This window comes from Cryptomeria japonica, chromosome 1 (assembly GCF_030272615.1).
Source record: "Cryptomeria japonica chromosome 1, Sugi_1.0, whole genome shotgun sequence".
NCBI classification, from domain to species: domain Eukaryota; kingdom Viridiplantae; phylum Streptophyta; class Pinopsida; order Cupressales; family Cupressaceae; genus Cryptomeria; species Cryptomeria japonica.
Window position 1 is genome coordinate 113319947 of NC_081405.1, and position 21727 is coordinate 113341673.

The 21727-nt window shown below is 33.7% G+C and overlaps 1 protein-coding gene and 1 long non-coding RNA gene across 2 annotated transcripts; one reads left to right on the forward strand and one right to left on the reverse strand.

The window, feature by feature from the left end:
* Positions 1–9240: 9240 nt before the first annotated feature.
* On the reverse strand, positions 9241–12087 carry LOC131026837 (molybdenum cofactor sulfurase). The gene is made up of 4 exons (XM_059212106.1): positions 11551–12087; positions 11308–11456; positions 10443–10496; positions 9241–10355 (listed from the first exon to the last, which is right to left on the reverse strand). The coding sequence occupies exons 1-4, from the start codon at positions 11567–11569 to the stop codon at positions 9429–9431; spliced, it is 1149 nt and encodes a 382-aa protein (XP_059068089.1). The 5' UTR covers positions 11570–12087; the 3' UTR covers positions 9241–9428.
* A 6024-nt stretch (positions 12088–18111) lies between these two features.
* LOC131026853 (uncharacterized) lies at positions 18112–18565 on the forward strand. Its single transcript, XR_009102407.2, has 3 exons — positions 18112–18196; positions 18298–18375; positions 18495–18565. It is a non-coding gene; the product is annotated as an uncharacterized LOC131026853 (long non-coding RNA).
* Positions 18566–21727: the final 3162 nt, after the last annotated feature.

Genomic DNA, 21727 nt, shown 5'->3' on the forward strand with positions numbered 1-21727 from the left:
GTTAGGATCAACCTCGTAAGAGGACTTAACACTCTGATATAGAGCTATCTGGTTAAGGGATTTACAATGTAAGGTCTGTTAGGACCTACCCAGTTAAGGGATTTTGCTGCTATAAATATTATGATAACAACAGTTCAAATGATCTTCATATAACACCTCTGTGTTTGATAAGATTCGCTTCATATCCTCAAAACTTCAACAACACATCAATACAAAGCTTCACTAATCACCACACAATCAGAATCTGAATATTCGCTTTCAATCTCATTAACATACACATTTCTATCTCATAACTCATCACACTTTTTATAGACATCAACTTAGTGGGCTAACAACCTTGTAACAATTTCCTAGGTTCAATGAATCTAGACAAACTAACATTGCACGCCGAACTTATGTCGGCCACCGACATAACAAACTAAAATATGTGTCATTTTACCGATTAAAGTGACTTTATCACTACCGGTTAAGTGTTCATTAGAATGCCTTCTTTGTACATCAAATCTCGCTTGTCTGGTTGAATTTGCCAATGCGGTCATGAACATAGCTCCAAATACCTGTCTCCATCACTCCTGTAAAACCACATCATTCAAATCTTCATCAATCACTTATACCGGTTGCATGAATGCAACTTTGTTCCTATTTACCGGTTGAGGACCTGTTTACCGGTTCTCTATTAAACTGTCTTTTGTACCAGGTATACCTTATTGGCTTCCAAGACTTAGATGACTAAAAAAACATTGTTTCCATCAATGAAAACATAAGAGTTAGTCATCAAACATGAATCTCGATCTCTTCATCACATTCACCAATTAATCATGTATTGGTTCAGTCAAATGCCAACATAAGGATCCTATGATGTCTATGGATATGAGGGTAACTAATCCTACCCCACAAGTAATGAGAGAACCACATCTCGAACTGGGATTAATTCCAATTCCTAGAGTGTCTAATGTGTATGCTATGGTTCCACCTCCACCTTCCTATAAAGGACATCAAGGCAAATGCCTAACACCATATAGAAATCCTCCTATCTCTCAACCTTTAGAGGTTCCTTCTATTCCTAGAGTAAATGAAGAAAAGGAATTGATGTTGAGTGATACCCCACGTCCTTCTACAAAAGCTCTAAACAATAACTAAATAAAATATAGTATGAGATAACGCTATAGAACACATTGTGCTATGGCTTGTGAGCTTGATGAACAAATTAAATCCTCCCCTAAGTAGTTGGATGTTGATTTAGCCATGCTTCCTCAATGTGTCCTACCTTCACCTACCCATAAGACTTATCCTTACCTTTCTCAACCTAGTTGAAATCTTAAATTGTTTATATAATGGGATTCTTCTATTCCATTTTCTATTGTGACTTATAATGCTCATGGTGACATCAATAATGCTATTTCACCAACTATTGTGATAAACTTGGATAATTATGTATATGACATGATTGATAATATATAGAATGATTATGATTTATCCTTAATCTTTTCTAAAGCATTTAATTTCTATATCCTAGTGCCACACTCACTAATTCTTCCTTAGGGAGTGGTCCACATTTGAAACTAGATATAGCTCCTTGTATAATACTAGTTTTAGCTCCTTTAGCATCTTTCTTGCCATCTCTTTATGATGAGCAAGATTGGGAGGTGGATGATTTTATTTAGATTAGCTCATAAGTATGGTAGCTCTTATATTTTTTTGTGTTTTATTGCATGTAATGTGATCCCCCATGATGTGCTACTTGGCATGCATTTTTTTATTAATCCCTATTTGGATGACCTGTGATGCTCTGTTTGCACAAGGATATGAGAGAACTGACCCCTTTGTGATATTATTCTATTTTATCTTCACTCTTCTCTTTGTCATATATGTTTTGATGTAAATGTGCTCTTGTGTTATCTTTTGGGGATGATGCAAAGCATTGAGGTATTTTAGGTCTCTTCCATGTTGATTCAAAATGTGTTTGTTTCTTCTCATGTTTTCTTCCTCCTTTTTACTTATAGTTCCATTGTATTTGAGGGATGAGGTCCATTTAAAACTATCATATTGATATAAATGTTCTATTTTTTATTCTTTCTGAACTCAAATATTTGGATCCCTTGTGTGCTCTTTGCATGCTCTTGTTTGTATGTGGGATCACCTCAATTTGCCAATGTTGGGAGCATTTTGTTGTTGTGACGTGCTTGTATTTGAATGTATACTACTTTAAAAGAAAATGCTCCCAGTTGGCTTACACAAATACTTTAAAGGGGGGCATATGTCCTATATGTATTTCACTTTGTGCACACACCATGAGATTGGTTGTTCGCTTTAATCTCACACCACAAAGTTGTTTGTGCTATTGTAGCACCCCTTTTTGCAGCATATTTATCAAGATTGCCTAGCAAATAGAGTGTTTTAAGTTTGCCAATAATCTTTGATACCATTGGTGTGGAGCTCATTTAGTATATCTACGGATTTTTACTATCTTGTGAGGCTTTCACTTGTTCATGAGCCACCTAGAATAACACAACATTATAGCCATGTGACTTATGAACCCTTTTCCACATATATCCTAGTAATTTTATGAGGATCTTGTTAGTCCAAAAGGCCATGATTTGTATGATTTTGAAATGACTCCTAGTAAGCATTTGAGGATCTCACTAGTCCCAGAGGTTGTGCCTTGTCTTTGTAGACATGGGTTCTAGTGAGAGTATGTGGATCTTAATAGTCCTAGATGCCATACATTGTGATGTGTATGTTTCCATTGTTGATCATAATTCTTCCCACTTATGCTTGACCTTTTATTTTGATATTGTAGATTGATAAGGCCCCAAGTCTTGTGGGCTACTATCTTGCTAAAATTGGAGTTGTCTTGTCTCTTCAATGTCTAGATAAAAGAACCTTTGACTTATCCATACTTTATCATGAGTATGAGCATAAGTTGATACTCCCACTAAATTGGGGGCCAAATGTAGTGTCATAAATTGTTGACCTTAATAATTTCATTCTAGGTCTGGACCAATTTTTAGTGGATTTGCCTAATTTATGTGTGATTGTGCCCAGTTTTGGGACTTCTTTCGTAAACTTGGTTCATTCCCTTTTTTTCAACCTCTGAAAAAATAGCTCGACTTTTGAAGAATGAAAGACAACCCTGCAAATAGTGGGAATTTACCTTGCTTTATCAGTCTTCCTTTAAAGTTTACTTTGAAAAGGTGTAAGTTGCATATGAATACAACTTCCTTTTTTCATTTCAAATGTCTACATCTCATAACACCTTCTAGAACATTCAATGCGCATTCCAAATCATTCAAGCACAAATTTTCATTCAAGGAGAAAACAATTCAAGCATACAAGTTTGCTACAACAATCGTGATAAATTACATTATGTTTCTTCATGGTGAAAACATGCACTAACATGTTGTGACACTTCACTTCATCACATCAAACCTTGTGTGAGATTCCATGAAAGGGTTTCATTATCGAGGTAATATCTTGTCAATTCAACATTTCATTACTAGTTTAGCCTTTGTCCTTGTGAGGGCACACACTTAGACCTCATCTTTATGTTGCCATGTCCTTGTATTTCTAGTTATTCAATACATCCATTTTCCATCATTGAACATTGATGAATCCTCTCATTCTAAGGATCTTGAGATTATTTGGACTAGTGAACTAAAAAGAACCTAATTCTTTATGAATATCCTAAGAACATATGCATGATTAACAATTGCTATTTTTTATCATTCATATATATATTGTTGTGGATTAATCTAAGAAAACAATTAAAACAAAATATATTAATTTAGAGGAGAACAACAATATACCATTATCTATTTGTAATTCTAACATATCAAATTTAAAATATATATCACTCTTCTAAATATACTTCAATTATTAAATTAAACACTTTAATTGTTTTTATATTCCCACTTAAAATAATAATTGCAAATTATTATATACAAGACTTCAATCTAATGAATTAATTAACCTACATTAATTATACTTACTTTATTCATTTTATTAAATTTACCCAGCCTAAATATAGAAAGAAACTTCATTTTTTCTTTACAATATTCACAAAATTAAAATTTTAAACATTTCTAAAGTTGTTTGGTGTAGACGCGTTCTTTGACAAAGCTTGATTTAAATGTCTCCATTAAAATAATAATCAAACTTAATTGACAATCTTGAATTTAACTTAAATGATACGCCTTAGGGAGGGCCGACATTCCAACTTGAGGTGCAAAAGTTTATTTTCTTTAGTGCAAATCCTTTGTCACAAGTAGTAATTTATTAAATAAAAAAATATTGGTAGCAATCTGTTTTATCAAATTTAATAATTAATAATTGTAGTGCCCCGCTAGGAAATCCCGAAGGGATAAGCCAAAAAACAAGAGTAGAGTGCAATAATTTTTTTAAAAAAAAAAACGCGAAAATTATAATAAATTTAGGTTGGGGTTCAGAGGGCGGGGAGCGGAGCTCCACCCGCCTCCTCCGCTCCTCCCCCGCGCCTTGTTACCGCTCGTAGTGGCCGCGGTTCACTGCGATGGCCGCAGGGGCCGCGGCGGCCGCAAGGCACCGCGGAACCTGCGTGCATCTCAGTGGCGCCGCCGCCAGGGTTCTCTGCGGCTAGGGTTTGGTCCGCCCAACCCCCGCGTTGGAAGGTGGGCCCGGCCTTCACCGCCCCCCTTATTATATTGTTTTTGTAAGTTTCCTGGCGGGGTATTACAATAATTGTATCATAAAGTGTAAGGGGTACGTTGATAAGGATTTACAAGTTGATGTAATGAATATTTTAATAGTTCTATGAAATTTATCTTAAATTTATGTTGATTTTTTTGTTATGTATATATATTTTTTATGGGTTTTAAAATATCAAAATGAGTGAATAGGATTTTGAAAGTATTTAGAGTTTTGAAAAGAGGCATTTTGTTATTATAATATTATATTATTATTAATTTGACAATACATGGATCCATTTTCAAATAAGAGGCTTTTAGCTTTCATAGGTGCGAATTATATTCGAAGAATTTTTTTATGTTTATTCATATTTGATAGCTTGCTTGCAAGTATTATCTACAAAGGCAAAGTGATATGAACTCTAATGATATGCTTACATCTATATCAATATTAGACAAATAAATTTAAACAATGCAATCAATATAGATATCTAAAATATCTATTTGTGTAATTAAGTAAAATTCACATTAAAGGTTATTTACATTTTTAGAAAACAAGAGTTGTAATGCAATTAAGTCCCTATGAAGTTTGCAGTCATGGTTTATGGGTAGCGTTTGATTATAGGAAGCATTGGTCATGGGAGGAGTAATGCATGCAATTTGTAATTTTTTTGTTTGATTTTTGATAGAAAAAAAATCTTTAGTGTGGAGAAAAGGAAGCACAAAGAGTCTCAAATGAATTTTTAGTGGGAATACTTTATCTCATAAAAATCTAGAAAATTCACAATTAGAACTGAAAAAATGAGATTAAAGGGTCATTGTATAAGAAATAGTATTTTGTTAGAAAGAGTAAAGAAAAATGATTAATAACAAAGAGAAACATGAATGATGTAGATAAACTTTCAAATATATTAAATTTTTTGTAAGAATCTCATTATTTGTCCTATGTTCTCATTGGCATGTGGATGCTAGAGTTTTCCATGAGAATCCTAGAGTGCAAGTGTTAAAGATATAGCTTAACTCTTTGTATTAGCATATATAATGCCCAATATTTGTTACTCATTCCTTTTATGATCAAAATAGATTAATTTATGTAGGCTACAACAAGACAAACAAATCAATTGTAAAAAGAGTTAAATGTATCATCTCATAAAATCTTTAGAGTTTACTGAAATAGATAATACAATAGTATGACGCAAAGTTATTCATGTGGAATTAAAATATGTATATTGAATATATAACATATTTATGAATTTATGAACTATCAACATGTCCTAGAATTATGGCTGGACATAAATAAACTTCCAAGAAATAATTGTAGAATTGGATCATTCTTCTTTAGCACAAATAAATTATTTCTTTTCGCGCCTTGAATATTACTTTTACTCCTTGAAGAGCCTACAACAACTATCTCAAATATTATATAGATCTAATTATTATAATCTATGCTAGAACTAGCAAATATCAAATAAAAAATTGCGTCAAAGATATTTGAAATGCATGGTTTGTTTTATCCATTTGCACCAAGCAAATATGTTACCTAGGACATGAGCATAAATTTTTGATCAATTATGGATAGATAGATCTTATTGGTAAATTACCTTGTTATGACCTTGTTAGTGCAAATTAGCAAAGCTAAATTATCCTATAACTTGAATGTTGATTATCTAATAACATTGTGCACACATCCCAATACATAAAAACCACTATGCACAAGACATTGTAACATGGTTTGCATAGACTTTTTGACTAGATTTTAATGCAATTCATTCAACAAGGACAAGGTTTGTACATATTAACATTCACTCTAAATGTGTTTGCAACCATCAAGGTAATTTCATTTTAATAGAGTGAATGGGTTTATTTGGATTTTCTCAATTAGTCATATGATCGTAAAGTTTTATCTAACCCACAAAATAAAATAGTGTGTACAAGATAATCTATTGAGAAAAGAAGTTTGATAAACCCATTCAAAAGAAGCAACACATATACAATCTTATGTATATTATAGTATTACTAGAAAGAAGAACTCATTATGTGATACTTCACTTGGAAAAATTGTTATAGGTAAAACCCAAGCAAAGTTCTTCTCTATTGCATAGAACTTAGCCATGTTCAACAGTACAATAAGAAATACTCTTACTTTAAACATGTGTAGATATTAATATGTAGTATGATATATATTTTTATGTTCACTTGAAAAAAAAGAACCATGCAATGGTGATAAATGCATACCATGCACTTTGCCCCTTCATTTTAGACTCATCTTGATAGGGTTGTATCTAATACAATGATTAATGTGTAATAGGACATTTTTGTGTGAAAGATGACAAAATGACATGAATCCACCTTCTCATATTCTAAGGGTTTGGATCTAATATTCAATCTCACTTGTTCATTATTGTGGGTTGATTCTATGACACATATTTGACACCCAAACTATCAAATTTAAATTGAAAAAAGGCCCAAGCTAACCCCTTTCCAATCAACCAATATGAGCCAAGTTAACTGTAAAAATATTCACATTTGATGCTACCTAATGTTGTATAAAAAGATAAACCCTAATTCATTGTGATGATATGGGACTTATAAAGGAATCATCTAGTGAAGAGAGAATGACACATTACATTAGCACTTAGCATCAACACGACATCATCAGTTATACAGGACTAGGCATATTGCATGATTGCTTTGCATGTCTTCGATCTTATCAAAATTGTTAAATCAAAATTGGGGGCTTGGCATAAGGAGAAGGCCCTTGTCTAGTAAGCTTCCAAAGGTGTTTGACAACACTACTAGTAATTTATGGCATTTCTAGAAATCGAGATGAACACAAATTTGAAATGTGGAACTTGCCAAATCTAATCCATATGCTAGAAGTCAAATATGCAAGTGCAAAAATTATCTAGAGTGAAGCACAAAGACTTCGATAGTTTGATATGAATCTTCTAATAAAATTTCAAAAAATGATACATTGAGAAATTAATTGACATTTGTCACAAGACACATCAACATTAAATTCAAATCTATACATCTTAACTTGATTTAATTAATTTTTGTAAATATTTATGAATATATTGCTATAAATAATAAATCCCAACTTTATACTTAAATTGCTTGTTGAGGTTCCTTCTTTTGTTGAGGACTACTCTTTCTAGAATCCTAATGAAGGTCAAGCTCTAGATATTTCGTGCTTGAAAGTTCCTAATGCGGCTTCCTCTATTTCATATCCATCTTAGCTAGCTTTGGGTGCTTCCTCATAGCTTTTTCCTCCTCCTATGGTAAATGACCATCTCTCGTCTTGTAATATCCCCTCTACCTCGATTGTTGTTGATCCCCTAGTTGGGGGGCCACCTCTTCTCTCTCATTGTACTGAGGTCACGAATGATAGTATTGCTTGGACTGTAGTTTGGAGGAAAGGTCCCTCCCTTTCTCCCCTTATTCCCTTGGGTGTGGCAAAAGAGAGTTCAGTTATTTAAAATCAAGACCCTTTTCTCTTGCCAATACCTAGCTTCGGTCAAAAGCTTTTTCTCTCTTCTTCTTTTCCCAATCTCAATGCTCGTAAAATTAGCTCTATTTATCTTGATGGATGACATATTATAGATCCAAACCATTCCCATACTTATCTAATCAAACTTAATATTTAAATTAAATTTATTTACTCAATTATTACATTTAATTAATTTATAAATAATCTTTTCCCCTTTCATATTTTACTTATTATTATCATAATATTTACTCTATATATAAAGCGACACAATATCCCCTACAATTGTAGTATTCATTACAACTCTCTGAATAATTGATAAGAATTTACAACTAGAACGTTAAGCAGTCACCTTCAATATAAAACTTAAGCTTAAAGGGTCAAGTCAACAGCAATGTCAGCAATGATGTCACAACTGCACTCTACTCGTTAACATATGCTTCCAATAGTACCTGTAGCAAGGAGGGAGGTATTACAATATTGCTAAGGTCATCTTCAAATGAGTTGTTTGTCCTTATTTATTTTTCATTAATATAAACTAAACAATGATCCATTTTCCTTTTACAGTTAAGCTAATAAATAATTCAAAATTGCAATGTCTGGGTAATAAGTGCCTTGAAAATGAAAGGCAATACCCTTATGCTTGCCACTGCCCTTTGCAAACACAGTATCTCCTGCATTACATGAATTTTATGTTAAGTTTAACTCTAAATTGACACAAAACCCAATTCAATTCTTTTAATTAATCATATGATATGTTGATATATATGCAATCGAATCTTTATCCAGAGTTGATTTCTTTGCCAAGATTGTCAAACCTGAATGTAAATTGTATATCCAGTTATGGTGGCAAAACAACCACCATTAATGACATAAAATAACATTATGTTCTAACCAACACAATTGTTGGTTTGTTTTAGCATCTTCTCAATGGCATATATTAAATTCTGCATCAAGGGACAAGAGTGCACAACTCAACTCAGATTCAGTAATATATGCTTGCCAATACTTTTAATCAGAGGTCCACATAGAATTATTGGACCATCTGTGAAGGAAATGGCTCATTCATGAGTCCATCTTTAGATAAGGATATAACTTAAGGAATAGCTAGTATATATTACTGATTGCAGTAGGATAAAATACTCTGGTTTACATACAAAATACATCTCCATTTGATTTGGATGCCTCTTATATTAGAAGAGTCACTCTATGCATTGGTGGGTGAATCAGTTAAAAATATACAAACAGAGAAAGAAATATAATGATGACAATAAACAATCTTAAGTAAATTGTGGAGAAGTATCAAATGACTTCCTCCGAACTAACAGGCAGGTTATTTTGGTAGGATGTCCAAAAGTTTTGTTCAGAGTGCAAAGCACATAATCTGGCTTGTGTAAAGTGAGATTCAATTGGTCTTCTCCCACTGTAAGCTCTGTTGCATCCAAGAGCACATGCCAACTACTTCTGTGGGCTTCTGAAACCCAGTGCAAGGAATACCTAATCCCTTTAGCTTCTGCAGGATAAGCAAACAATCCCTTGGGTGTATGTTTGCATTTTCTCCTGAAATACTGGCTAAGCATAGAGCCTGCTATCCTCAGATTCAACCAGCTTGCAGGAGTAGGAATAGCCTTGGCATCCTTATAGGTTGCAAATTCACGGATGCAATCTACATCCTCTTCTAAAACAGTCATGTAGAAATTACCCCTGAAAAAAGGGTAGCTCTCCCCTACTAACATAAGGGCTTCTTTGTGACCTGGTGTAAAGACCACCATATAATCATTATCTGTCAATCCACAGTGCCTGAGAACTCTGTTTCTGGCATGAATCTCTGGTATTGATATGGAGCTTTCAGGGAAGGAGGCCTTCTTTGTGAGTATGTCCAGGAGCCTTGAAGGCTCCAGTTGGGTTTTGCCCAGATCAGGGAGATTATTTCCAAAGGAAGGAGAAAGGTCCCTAGGATTTCTGGGGGATTTGCGCCTGTCATCAGACATGGATCCATCATCTGAACTGGGTGTTGTTGGCATGGAAAGATTATGGCTATTTTCAACAACCCATCCTTCATATTGATCTGGGTAGCGAGCCAATACATACTGCTCCACATACTTCATTTCTGATGGAGTGATAGGACCAGACCACCTCAAGTCCAATCCATGCAAGGAAGACATAGCCTCTGCAACGATGTGTGGTGGTATTATACATCTCTTTGGCTGCAAACACAGTATAATCAGAACCCATGTGTCTTCTTATCACAAATCAATCAGACAAAGATAAAGATGGTTTTTATGTGGGCTTACAGCTACAATCAGGCTGTTGCTTGATCTTTCCACCACCTCTGGTCTCCGATCCAACTGCAAATGCAAAAGGAATCAATAATTTATTATACTTATATGCCTTTGACTAATGTCCTCTGATCATCACTAAATAGTCACTTATTAAGTTCATGTCTGAACTTTACCAATAAAGTCCAGTTGGAATAATTTACATCCATGAATAGATCAATTCAAGAACGTTGAGAGTGGTGTATACAAGGCAGGCTTCACTTAGAGCCTCAGGTAATAAGTAGTTAAAACTATTCCATGTCTCAATACTTTTTTAATTGCATACATGGATGCAAAGTCATTGATCATGGCAATTTTAAAAACAAATTCCCAGCATGTATCTGTAATACTCATATAACTCTACGCCTGAACAAAATTCTCATTACATAAATGGATGCAAAAACTTTGAACACATCAACTTTTTCTACAAATTCCAGTCCTTAGGATCTTAGTTGCTCATACTCAAAAACATTAAATCAAAAATTATTAAGAAGCTCCCATCCCAACAATTCCAATCTCAATGTTTGGGGATCTTGAATGGATGGAAGGAAAACAAATAAAGTAGTGTTCACCCAGTAATTTGCATTGATTCTAGGTATGAAATTCCTGATCAAACTCACTCCACTGCCCAATGTTCAAACATTCTCCTATATACAGATGCACAAACATTGAGACTGACATTATCTAGCTAATGTTCCCAACTGGTTTATAGTCTCGGAGTTGGTGCAAATACATTGAAAGTGATCCCTATATAACCAAGAAAAAGAGTTATACAGATATGGGGCAAAACCCTATTTATTCTCAAACATGAGACTCAAAATTTCAGTTTATGCATTCATACCTTAGAGACTGCATCACCAAGAACAGATTTCGGAGAATTATCTGAAGATCCCATCCCTCCACAATCCACTGCAGGAACCTTTTTGGCTTCAGTAAGGAAGCCGAATCCTGAAAGTTTCAGTTTTTCTGATCTGTGCTTAGATGGAGAACCTGTGAAATTGACCCAAGACAAATTATTGTGAGCCGGCTAAAGGATCAGGTCAACAACACAAGTAGAATCAACCCAGTTGGGAAACATACTCACCTTCAGACGGTCCTTTCATATGCGAAAATTGAGGAGACAACTGACCTGACAAGCAAAGAAAGGGAGTTAAAGGAATATAATATGATACCCAATGAGGTCAGTACTTATATCAATGTACCGAGCTGGGTTTTAGTTGGAAAATCAAGGTTTTCTATCGTGGGCTTTGGATTTTCCTGGCATTTTAAACCAGAATTCCTCGATTTAATCTATGGCTGACGGAATTGTGGGCCACCATTGCCTTGTCTACTCTTCGTCTTTGATTCGTGAACAGAAGACATTGGCCCTCTGTAATTAAAATATTCCCCCAAAATGCGACTGCGTATATTAAATCATATCAAATGCATATAAAAGTTAGAGATGGTACTGGGTTGGCCAAGATGATGTCAATATGGCGTTGTCATTTTGTTTTGCTCCCACCGCGAAGCTTCCCTCGAGCTTGATCTTCTCTAATCAATTGTTTATACACACAACTGGGTAAACTTGAGTTGATTATTAAATGATTTAGGACCGCAAATGACGAATTCTTTAATCACTTGTTCATACCAACATATAGGTTAACTTAAGCTGATTATGGAATCATATATGCTCACAACTGGCTGAATTGATCTTCTGGGTAACGCGTTCAATAAATAAATAATTTACAGGGTTTCTTTCAAAATCTGGAGGCATATCGATTTGGCGGTTGTTTTCATCTTTTACCTGAATTACAGGATGACTGGTTTAAAGTTTCGAGGTTTAATTTGTTTGCTCACGCAATCAATTGTAATAGTTAAAATTTTAATATTTTTAATTAGAGGAATTGTGCAATTTTATTGGATAAGTTGTGCAAATTTTGAGGTGGTTATAGGGTATAGGTATCGGTGTCACCTCTAAATGACTACTTTTTAACATTCATGTACATAACGAATCAATCTTACATTCTTGGTAACTACTAGGTATCACCTCTAAACCACTTTTTGACATTTGTGTACATAGTAAATCATCTTCCATTATGGAGAAGCTAAAACAATAGGTTTAAACTCTTAAGTCATATATGAAGACAACAAAAAACAATCATCAAAATCCGATGTGCCGTTTAGCAGCTTATGATATGTGAAGTTCGTTGGACGCTGCTAAACTGGCTCCAAAGCCGCACGTTAACCGCACATTAAAACTCATGTTATTGATTTTTCAAAAAAAAATCGAAAATCAAAGTCGTAGCTAATTCTTCTGATCACAATCAACGATCTATAATTTTTGCAAAATTAATAACACGAAGGTTACTGATTCATACTGTTCGGTTTTGGAGCCAGTTTAGCCGCAACCAAGTTAGCTTAAGATACATGAAGTTAGCTATAACGACTATTGCTACCCGTTTGTTAGGTTTGAGGTAGATTGTTTTAATATGGAATAAACTTAGATCTTATATGAAGACAATTAAAAACAATCATCAAAATCCAATGTATTGTTTAAGAGCTTAAGATACATGAAGTTAGCTATAAGAGCTACTGCTACCCTTCCCTTAAGTGTGAGGAAGATTGTTTTAATATGCAACAAACTTGGGTCTTACTTGTTAAATGACATTGGATATTTAGGGAGGGGAAATCTAATTTGATGCTAGATTAAATTAGATTTATAACATTAGAAGTGTGATGTTTTTATTAGGGTTTAATTGTATTTAATATGGACCAAACTTGAGTTTTACTTGTTAAAAATGACATTCGATATTAGATTAGATTAGATTTATAACATTAAAAGTGTGATGTTTTTATTAGGGTTTAATTGTATTTAATAATGTATGGGAGGTTTTGGGTAGATTATTTATTTTGGTTTTATTTGAATTTAAATGTATATAATTATTAAGCTTTTTCAAGTAAAGTTCATTTAGCTTATTGTTTCATTTGCAACTTGTATTGTGTCTTATGAACAATATATTATATTATAGGACCTTTTATTTTGAATAGTATGAGGTCGGATATACTATTGTACATAGAGGTGTAACTTGTATAGTAAGAAGAAGAAGCATGTTGTTTAGTCATTTGAAAGAAAAACTATTTAGAGCCCACGTTTATTTTTTGAATATGAAGGCATTGAAATTTTATGTTATGGTTGTAAGAAAAATCATTTAGAATTGACAATTACTTTTTAAATAAAAAGATATCATAATTTTAAAATATATACTTCAAAGTAAAAAACAAAATAAAAGAATTGAAATAAAATTAGAAGTTATATATACATGTATTAAACCAAATAATATTCTCTAAAATTTGTATCCATGTATATTTGTAGTAAACAAATTAGTTCTAAAATAAAATAAAATAACTCTTAAGTAAATAATTAAAAAAAAAAAAATTTAAAAAAAATTCTAATTAAAAAAAACATTACTAACAAAAACTTAGACTCCATTGATTATATATTTTATTTATAATATTTTAATAGATGTAATTAAATATCTTCAAAACTATATATTTAAATGAGATTTATAAGAACAAGAAGCATTTAATTTTGTATAAGAATAGAAACATTAAATTTGATGATCAAATGTAATGAAAAATTCAAAATTATTAAAAAGAACATCAAGTTAGATAATAACAATGAAATTAAAGTAAACATAATAAAACCTTACTAAGATATAGTGTAAATTATTATATTATTATTATTTTTAACTATTTGTATTATAAAAATAAATTAATTTTTTTAATTAATTTATTATATATTACTCTTATAAAAATTAAGCACAATAATCACAAATTTTATTTACATATATTTAATAAATTATACCATATGTTAGTATTATAAAAATTAATGATCAGATATCCATATAACAATTCATTTCTTAGGGTTTCATTGTTACAGAGAATGTAAATAAAATCATTGGGGATGATGGTTATACTTACTTGATTGGTGTATGTATGTTCCCACTAGTTTTGTATCTCCCGAATATCTTGACCTGAACCTAGCCATTTTACAAAAACTCCAAGTTTTTGACAATGATTCCAATGCTGGTTCATAGTCTTGTTTTGGATGATGAAGGCTTTGGCATTCCATCTTTGTCTAGGATCACCTCTGTCACTCCTACAATTGGTTTCACTTTTCTTCTGAGGAGAAGGGTTTGGCTTGAGATTAGCTCAGGGAACCGAGTTATACTTTGGATTCACCTAATTGCCTTTAAAATGTGGTTGCGTGCCCCTTTTACTTCCCTCACATCAATTGAGGAATGGTTTAATATTACCTCTTTCATTAGGATTTGAATTTGATGCTCTAATCTTAGGGTTACCAGTGATATTATTTGGACGGAGAAAACCCTTCTCTTGCTTAGAGTTTAGCATTGAGGGTTGATTAAATTGGTGTTGTAGTTTCTTCATCCTTTTTGAGATGACAGGCTACCATTCAGATTGCGGCTGCATATGGAGCCCTACATTTATCTACCCAGATTCCATTTTGAAAAACCCATTGAGGTTGATGTATGCCGCCTCCATTATTCTGCTCAATGTGGTTTGCACCAATCTGGATCCGATATGGACCCGGAGCACATCTGGGGGGAGCAACAGTATCATGGTACCCCTTGAGATTGTTTTTATAGCCATCTTTTTGCAAATTCCAAAGATCGCAATGGAAGACTCAAATTTTCGCTGACGCCTTGATTTTCGCATTTTTGTATCTTGTGCAAAGCATTCTTTTTTATTATTTTAAAACACTTTCTTTTTTAGGTTGTAGCATGTTATTTATTGAATGTTGTAATCTTATTTTATTGAGATAATATAAAGCAAGCATTTCTTTCTTACATTTTCTTGTCTTTTTCTATGTTTTTGTTGTGTGTTTGTGTTTGTAAGGCGAGTACCCTTCATCAACAACATCCATTTACAAGGACAACACCAGTCACTATATTATTATTAAATAAATATGGTTAAACACATAGTAATATTTTAATCATGTTACTTTTCCACACCAACATACATCTACAAGTAGAGATAACATTCAAGAATAACATGTGATTACATAAGTACAATGCAATTTGAGATTGTCACCCCTATGTATTCCTTCAATCACATAAAATTATAATCAAACTCAACCATTCACTATATTATACTATGGAATGAGATTTCTATTCTATCCAATCTTTCTCATGTAGTCTTTAATAACCAAAATGATAGAATAACTCACAAAAATAATATGATTTCATCCATGTGATTCCTCTTTAGTAGCATACTCCTAAAAAAAATATTGTCATTGAAAACAAGACCATTTATTACTCATGTTATTCTCCATTCAAGTAATAATTATTAATTGATTCCACTATTAATTAGCATGCCATCATTGATGTAATATAAAATTTAACACTTTGTTTTAAGAAAATGTCTCCATTTAAAAAGTATTAATTTTGTTTTTGTCATGTGCAAATTAGGCCAATGGAGTACGATAAAGATTTTCTTTTGAATTTACCTCAAATGTTATAGTTGTAACATGCATTTTTAGTATGACAACAATTATAGCATGCCTATGTAAAATTGATTTTAGCATTACAATCTAAATGTAATGTGTCATTAAGAAGGAAGAGTTTTTAGATGATTGTCATATGATGAAAATTATCTAAAGAGTTATTATGCAATTTGGGTCTTAGCTTGATGGTTAAATTAGAAAATTTAAGGAAATAGGCGGGTTAGTGCAGGATCAAGGGGGGCCAAAAAGTGGCGATGTGAAAAAAATAGCCTTCCTCACTCGCCTAAAAACGCAAAAATCCGTGTTGACTTTTTGCTTGGCCTGGGTGTCAGTACACCTTGGCCTGGTAATTACCTATGCAAATCGGATATCGGATAAAATTGGATATCCGATTTTATCAGATATCCGATTTTTATTTGTAATTTTAATTTAAAATATATATTATATGTTGTGTATTATATAATACGTATTATATTATATTATATAGAATATAATATAATATTATATTATATATTATATAATATTGTATTATATTATATATTATAATATAATATAATATTATATTGTATAATATTATATATAATATAATATTATATTATGTTATATATAATATAATATAATATAATATAATATAATATATAATATAATATAATATATAATATAATATAATATAATATAATATAATATAATATAATATAATATAATAATATATATAATATAATACAATACGTATTATATAATATAATAATATAATATATTATATAATATATTATTATATTATATAATATATTATTATATTATATAATATATTATTATATTATATAGTATATTATTATATTATATATGTTATTTAAAAATAATTTAAGTGTTGAAATCGGATATCCGATTTTCTGAGACTTTTATATTTAGACAACGACAGTCCCGTGAGTCATTTTTAACTCACGGGTCGCGCAAATTTGTCAAAATCCGATATCCGCTCCATCCGATATCCGGTTTTTTGACAAAAAATTGCTAAAAAATTGATTTAGAGGTAAGAATTTTGTTGTTTTGAATCATTTTCATTCATTTTTTGTATTTTTTGTGAATGTTTATTTGATTTTTCATTGAAAATATGGTTTTTTCCATGAAAACTAAGTTTTTTTAAAATCAAATACCTAATTGTTTAAATTTGTTAACTAAATTTAATTGTTTACATTCAATTAGGTTAAAAATGGGAGATAACAATGAAAACACTGACCAACCACAACTGCAACAACCAAACCCTCATTTGCCAAACCCCCCCTCAATTCAAGATTTGATTGCACAAAATTTGAATGAATTGAGGGGGATTGCAGAAGTATATCGTAGGATCCCTCGTCTAAACCCATTGTTTGATCCTCTCAAGTTGATCGTAGAAAGTATGGAAACCATGACTGAGGAGCACAATGCCGCCCTTTTGTGGCGAGATTCTATGAAGGAAAAATATGCAGATGGCTTGTCGTATAAGGATATCAAGGATCTTGAGATATCCAAAGCCGAAATCGCCTCATTGTTTGTCAATCCCCGTACTGGTCAGCCTGTAGATCCCCAAAAAACAAAACTTTCTATCAAATGGTGCACAAATGATGGGATTGTGAAAAACTTTTGGGATCGTTGGTGGATGGTTTTCGACAAACCACCCAACAACAATCTTGATATCCCCTTCTATTTCATAAAAAAATTGTACGTTGAGTTTGTTTTACAGAAACATGTGAACTACTTTGACATCCAACCTTTCCAGGGTGTAGGTTTAGGTATGCCCCCAAATACACCTAGGGCAGTCAGAGTAGTCCAAGGCCCATATGTCCCCCCTCCTCCTGTTGATCCCCCACCTGCAGTTCAGCATCCTGATATCATTTGTGAGGCGGCTTCACAGACCATATCGACTATTCACTCTTTGAGTAGCCTTTTGGTTTCTCAGGCTGCGTCAGTAGCTCAGCGTACTTTTGATGGTAGCGGTGCATCGGGTGGTACTGACATGTCATCCTCGGCTCCACGCATATGCGTGCCACATAGTTGTGTCATGTGTGGGCACATATGCTTGGGTCCAGTTGGACAGCCCGTTGATTCTGCTGTGGACAGTGCAGATTACGAGGTGCATGAGATGCATGATGCACCAGAGGTTATTACATAGACTGGAGGATACCCTGGGGAGTCCTCACATGCTAGAGGCGAGGAGGCACCGTCATCATACATTGATGATGTATTGGTAAGATTTGTGTTTTCACAGTTCATGTTATATTTTAATTAAATATTTATAAATTAGATAATATTAAGTACTAATTTTTATTTACATGGTCTATTTAACAGTTGATGACCGAGGATGAGTTGAGACAGATTCAGGAGGGCACCTTGTCGACCATTTCATTTGGCCTCGATAGCTTGACGGTACATATATTATTGCACCTAGTCGTTTGTATTTTATTGTACATACATGCTCATCATTTATATTTGTATTAATTAGATTATGTAGTAACTTGCATGTATATCTTATTTTACTCTTGTAGGGCACAAGTAGCACGAGTGCGGTGCAGTGTGATCTAGGATCTGGTAGTGCAATTGGAGACAAGGGAAAGGTAATTGAATGCAAATATGATTGAATGAATAGTTTAAATAACTTATAGTGATTATACATGTCTAAACATAGATTGATAGTTTCATATACTTGTTGTGTATATATACAGAGAATCCTTGGCTTCACATCCTTGATGACTACACCCCGTATACCTGAAGAAGAAGAAGAGATGCCTCGAGTAGATGTGTGTTTATTTTATTTTTTGATTAGTAGATATAATTTGTTATTATCAGTGACAATTATATGCTAACTTGTATCAATGTCATGTTTCTAAACATATGTGCGTTGTTTATGAAAATATTCAAAACATACCTCCTCTACCGAAGACATACATCAAGAGTCCTGCAAAGCTGAAGAGAAAACGTGGAGATGAGGTAAACATGAATAGTTCAATTAAATAGTTCATTTTTATGTTAACTTTTCGAATGTGAATTATATAATATAACTAATATTAATTGTGGTTTGTTTTTCTTGTGCAGGATCCTTCAGAGCCGAGCAGTGCGGCGAAGAGGATTGATTTTGATGATCCATCACCAGCTTAGGATGTTATAGATAGTTTTGGGATGCTTACATGTCTAGTTGGCATGTATATTTTGTATATGGACATACATTCACGTATTTAGACATACATTTTGTTTCAATTGGTGTTTATGCCATATTTGTGTATGGACATACATTTGTAATCATTCGACATTTTTATATATACAGAAGTTGATATTCAATCATATAAATTGTTGTTCATCTGTGTGTGGTGTTATCATGGAAATATTTAATCTTCATTCCAATAATTAACAATGGTTAATAATGGCTATTTAATGAACAATACAATTCATTTCATTTCATCGTAAGTGTTGTTTTTATAATGAACAATATAATTCATTTAATGAACAATACAATAAAATTTATTTATTGAACAATACAATTCATTTAGTCAACAATACAATAAAATTCATTCAATGAACAATACAATTCATAAACAATACAATTCATTTAATGAACAATACCCTACGCATGCTCCTATTTTGCCCCCCCACTCGATCGAACGCTCGAGGTCATACCCTACCGGCGTCGTCCCTTGAGCGCCCTAAGTGCTCAAAATTGTCAAACTTTGACGGACCCTAACTCAGAATCTGTGGCACCTGCGAATGATCCGTTTGAACCTACGGGGCCACGAGAGGGGTCCCTACAAAAGCCTATCTCGGTTTTTCAAGTTTCCCTACGGTTTTATTAGGGTAGCAATTTTTCGGTTGGCAAAAAATTGTCAGTCTCACTCAATGGAATGTTGTCGCGTGGCCAATTTCTCGTTCAGCTCATCGCGATGACGAACCGTCAGCTCCAACATGTCTAGTTAGGCATAATTACCCTACGCATGCTCCTGTTTTGCCCCCCCACTCGATCGAACGCTTGGGGTCATACCCTACTAGTGTCGTCCCTTGAGTGCCCTAAGTGCTCAAAATTGTCAAACTTTGACGGGCCCTAACTCAGAATCTGTGGCACCTGCGAACGATCCGTTTGAACCTACGGAGCCACGAAAGGGGTCCCTACAAAAGCCTATCTCGGTATTTCAAGTTTCCCTACGGTTTTATTAGGGCAGCAATTTTTCGGTTGGCAAAAAAATCGTCAGTCTCCCTCAATGGAATGTTGTCGCCTGGTCGATTTCTCATTCAGCTCGTCGCGATGATGAACCGTCGGCTCCGACATGTCCAGTTAGGCATAATTACCATACACATGCTCCTATTTTTCCCCCCCACTCGATCGAACGCTCAGGGTCATACCCTACCGGCGTCATCCCTTGAGCGCCCTAAGTGCTCAAAACTATCAAACTTTGACGGGCCTTAACTCGAAATCTGTGGCACCTGCAAACGATCCGTTTGAACCTACGGGGCCACGAGAGGGGTCCCTACAAAAGCCTATCTCGGTATTTCAAGTTGCCCTACAGTTTTATTAGGGCAGCAATTTTTCGGTTGGCGAAAAAATCATCAGTCTCACTCAATGGAATGTTGTTGCCTGGTCGATTTCTCATTCAGCTCGTCGCGATGACGAACCATCGGCTCTGACATGTCCATTTAGGCATAATTACCCTACGCATGCTCCTATTTTGCCCCCCCACTCGATCGAACGCTCGGGGTCATACCCTACCGGTGTCGTCCCTTGAGCGCCCTAAGTGCTCAAAATTGTCAAACTTTGACAGGCCCTAACTCGGAATCTGTGGCACCTACAAATGATCCGTTCAAACCTATAGGGCCACGAGAGGGGTCCCTACAAAAGTCTATCTTGGTATTTCAAGTTGCCCTACGGTTTTATTAGGGCAACAATTTTTCGGTTGGTGAAAAAATCGTCAGTCTCACTCAATGGAATGTTGTCGCCTGGTCGATTTCTCGTTCAGCTCATCGCGATGACGAACCGTCGGCTCCGACATGTCTAGTTAGGCATAATTACCCTACGCATGCTCCTTCTTTGCCCCCCCCCACTTGATCCGACGCTCGGGGTCATACCCTATGCATGTGATATCCATGAAGGGATATGAAGGGATATTTTGTAAACAATTAGAAACCTTTAATGATAATCAAGTTGAAGCCTTGAGATTTATGCAATATGGATCAAGTCCAAAATTGTACCCTGAGAGCATTTTGATTTTACTTATGTCTTGTGTATTATAATAAAGACCAATTTGCCAATGTGACATCTTCATATGAGAGAAAAGCTTCATTTTATCTCATAACAATTGTACCTGTTTCATTATTAGAAAAAATAAATATACAAAGATTTGTTATTAGTATCCTCTAGATTATGGATTTGAATTGATGTTCTCAATTAGTTATTATCTGATTAGCTATTCTTCATAAGGCACAACCATCTGGTGGTTATCATATGAGGACAACCATCTGGTGGTTATCATATGAGGACAACCATCCATGACTTTCAAAGTAATTGATATTTATTCCTACACCTCACAGTCACAAGATTAATAATAAAATGACATTTATGATTCATCAAATGTTGACAAAGTCTAATCAAAGTTCAACTTCAAGATGTATACAACATATGATATTCAACTTCAAGATGCATACAACTTACCATATTCAAGCTCATGCCAACCACCACTTGGATATTGTTATATGTCGATTAAAGTACAATATATGTAATAAAACCATATAGTCTTAC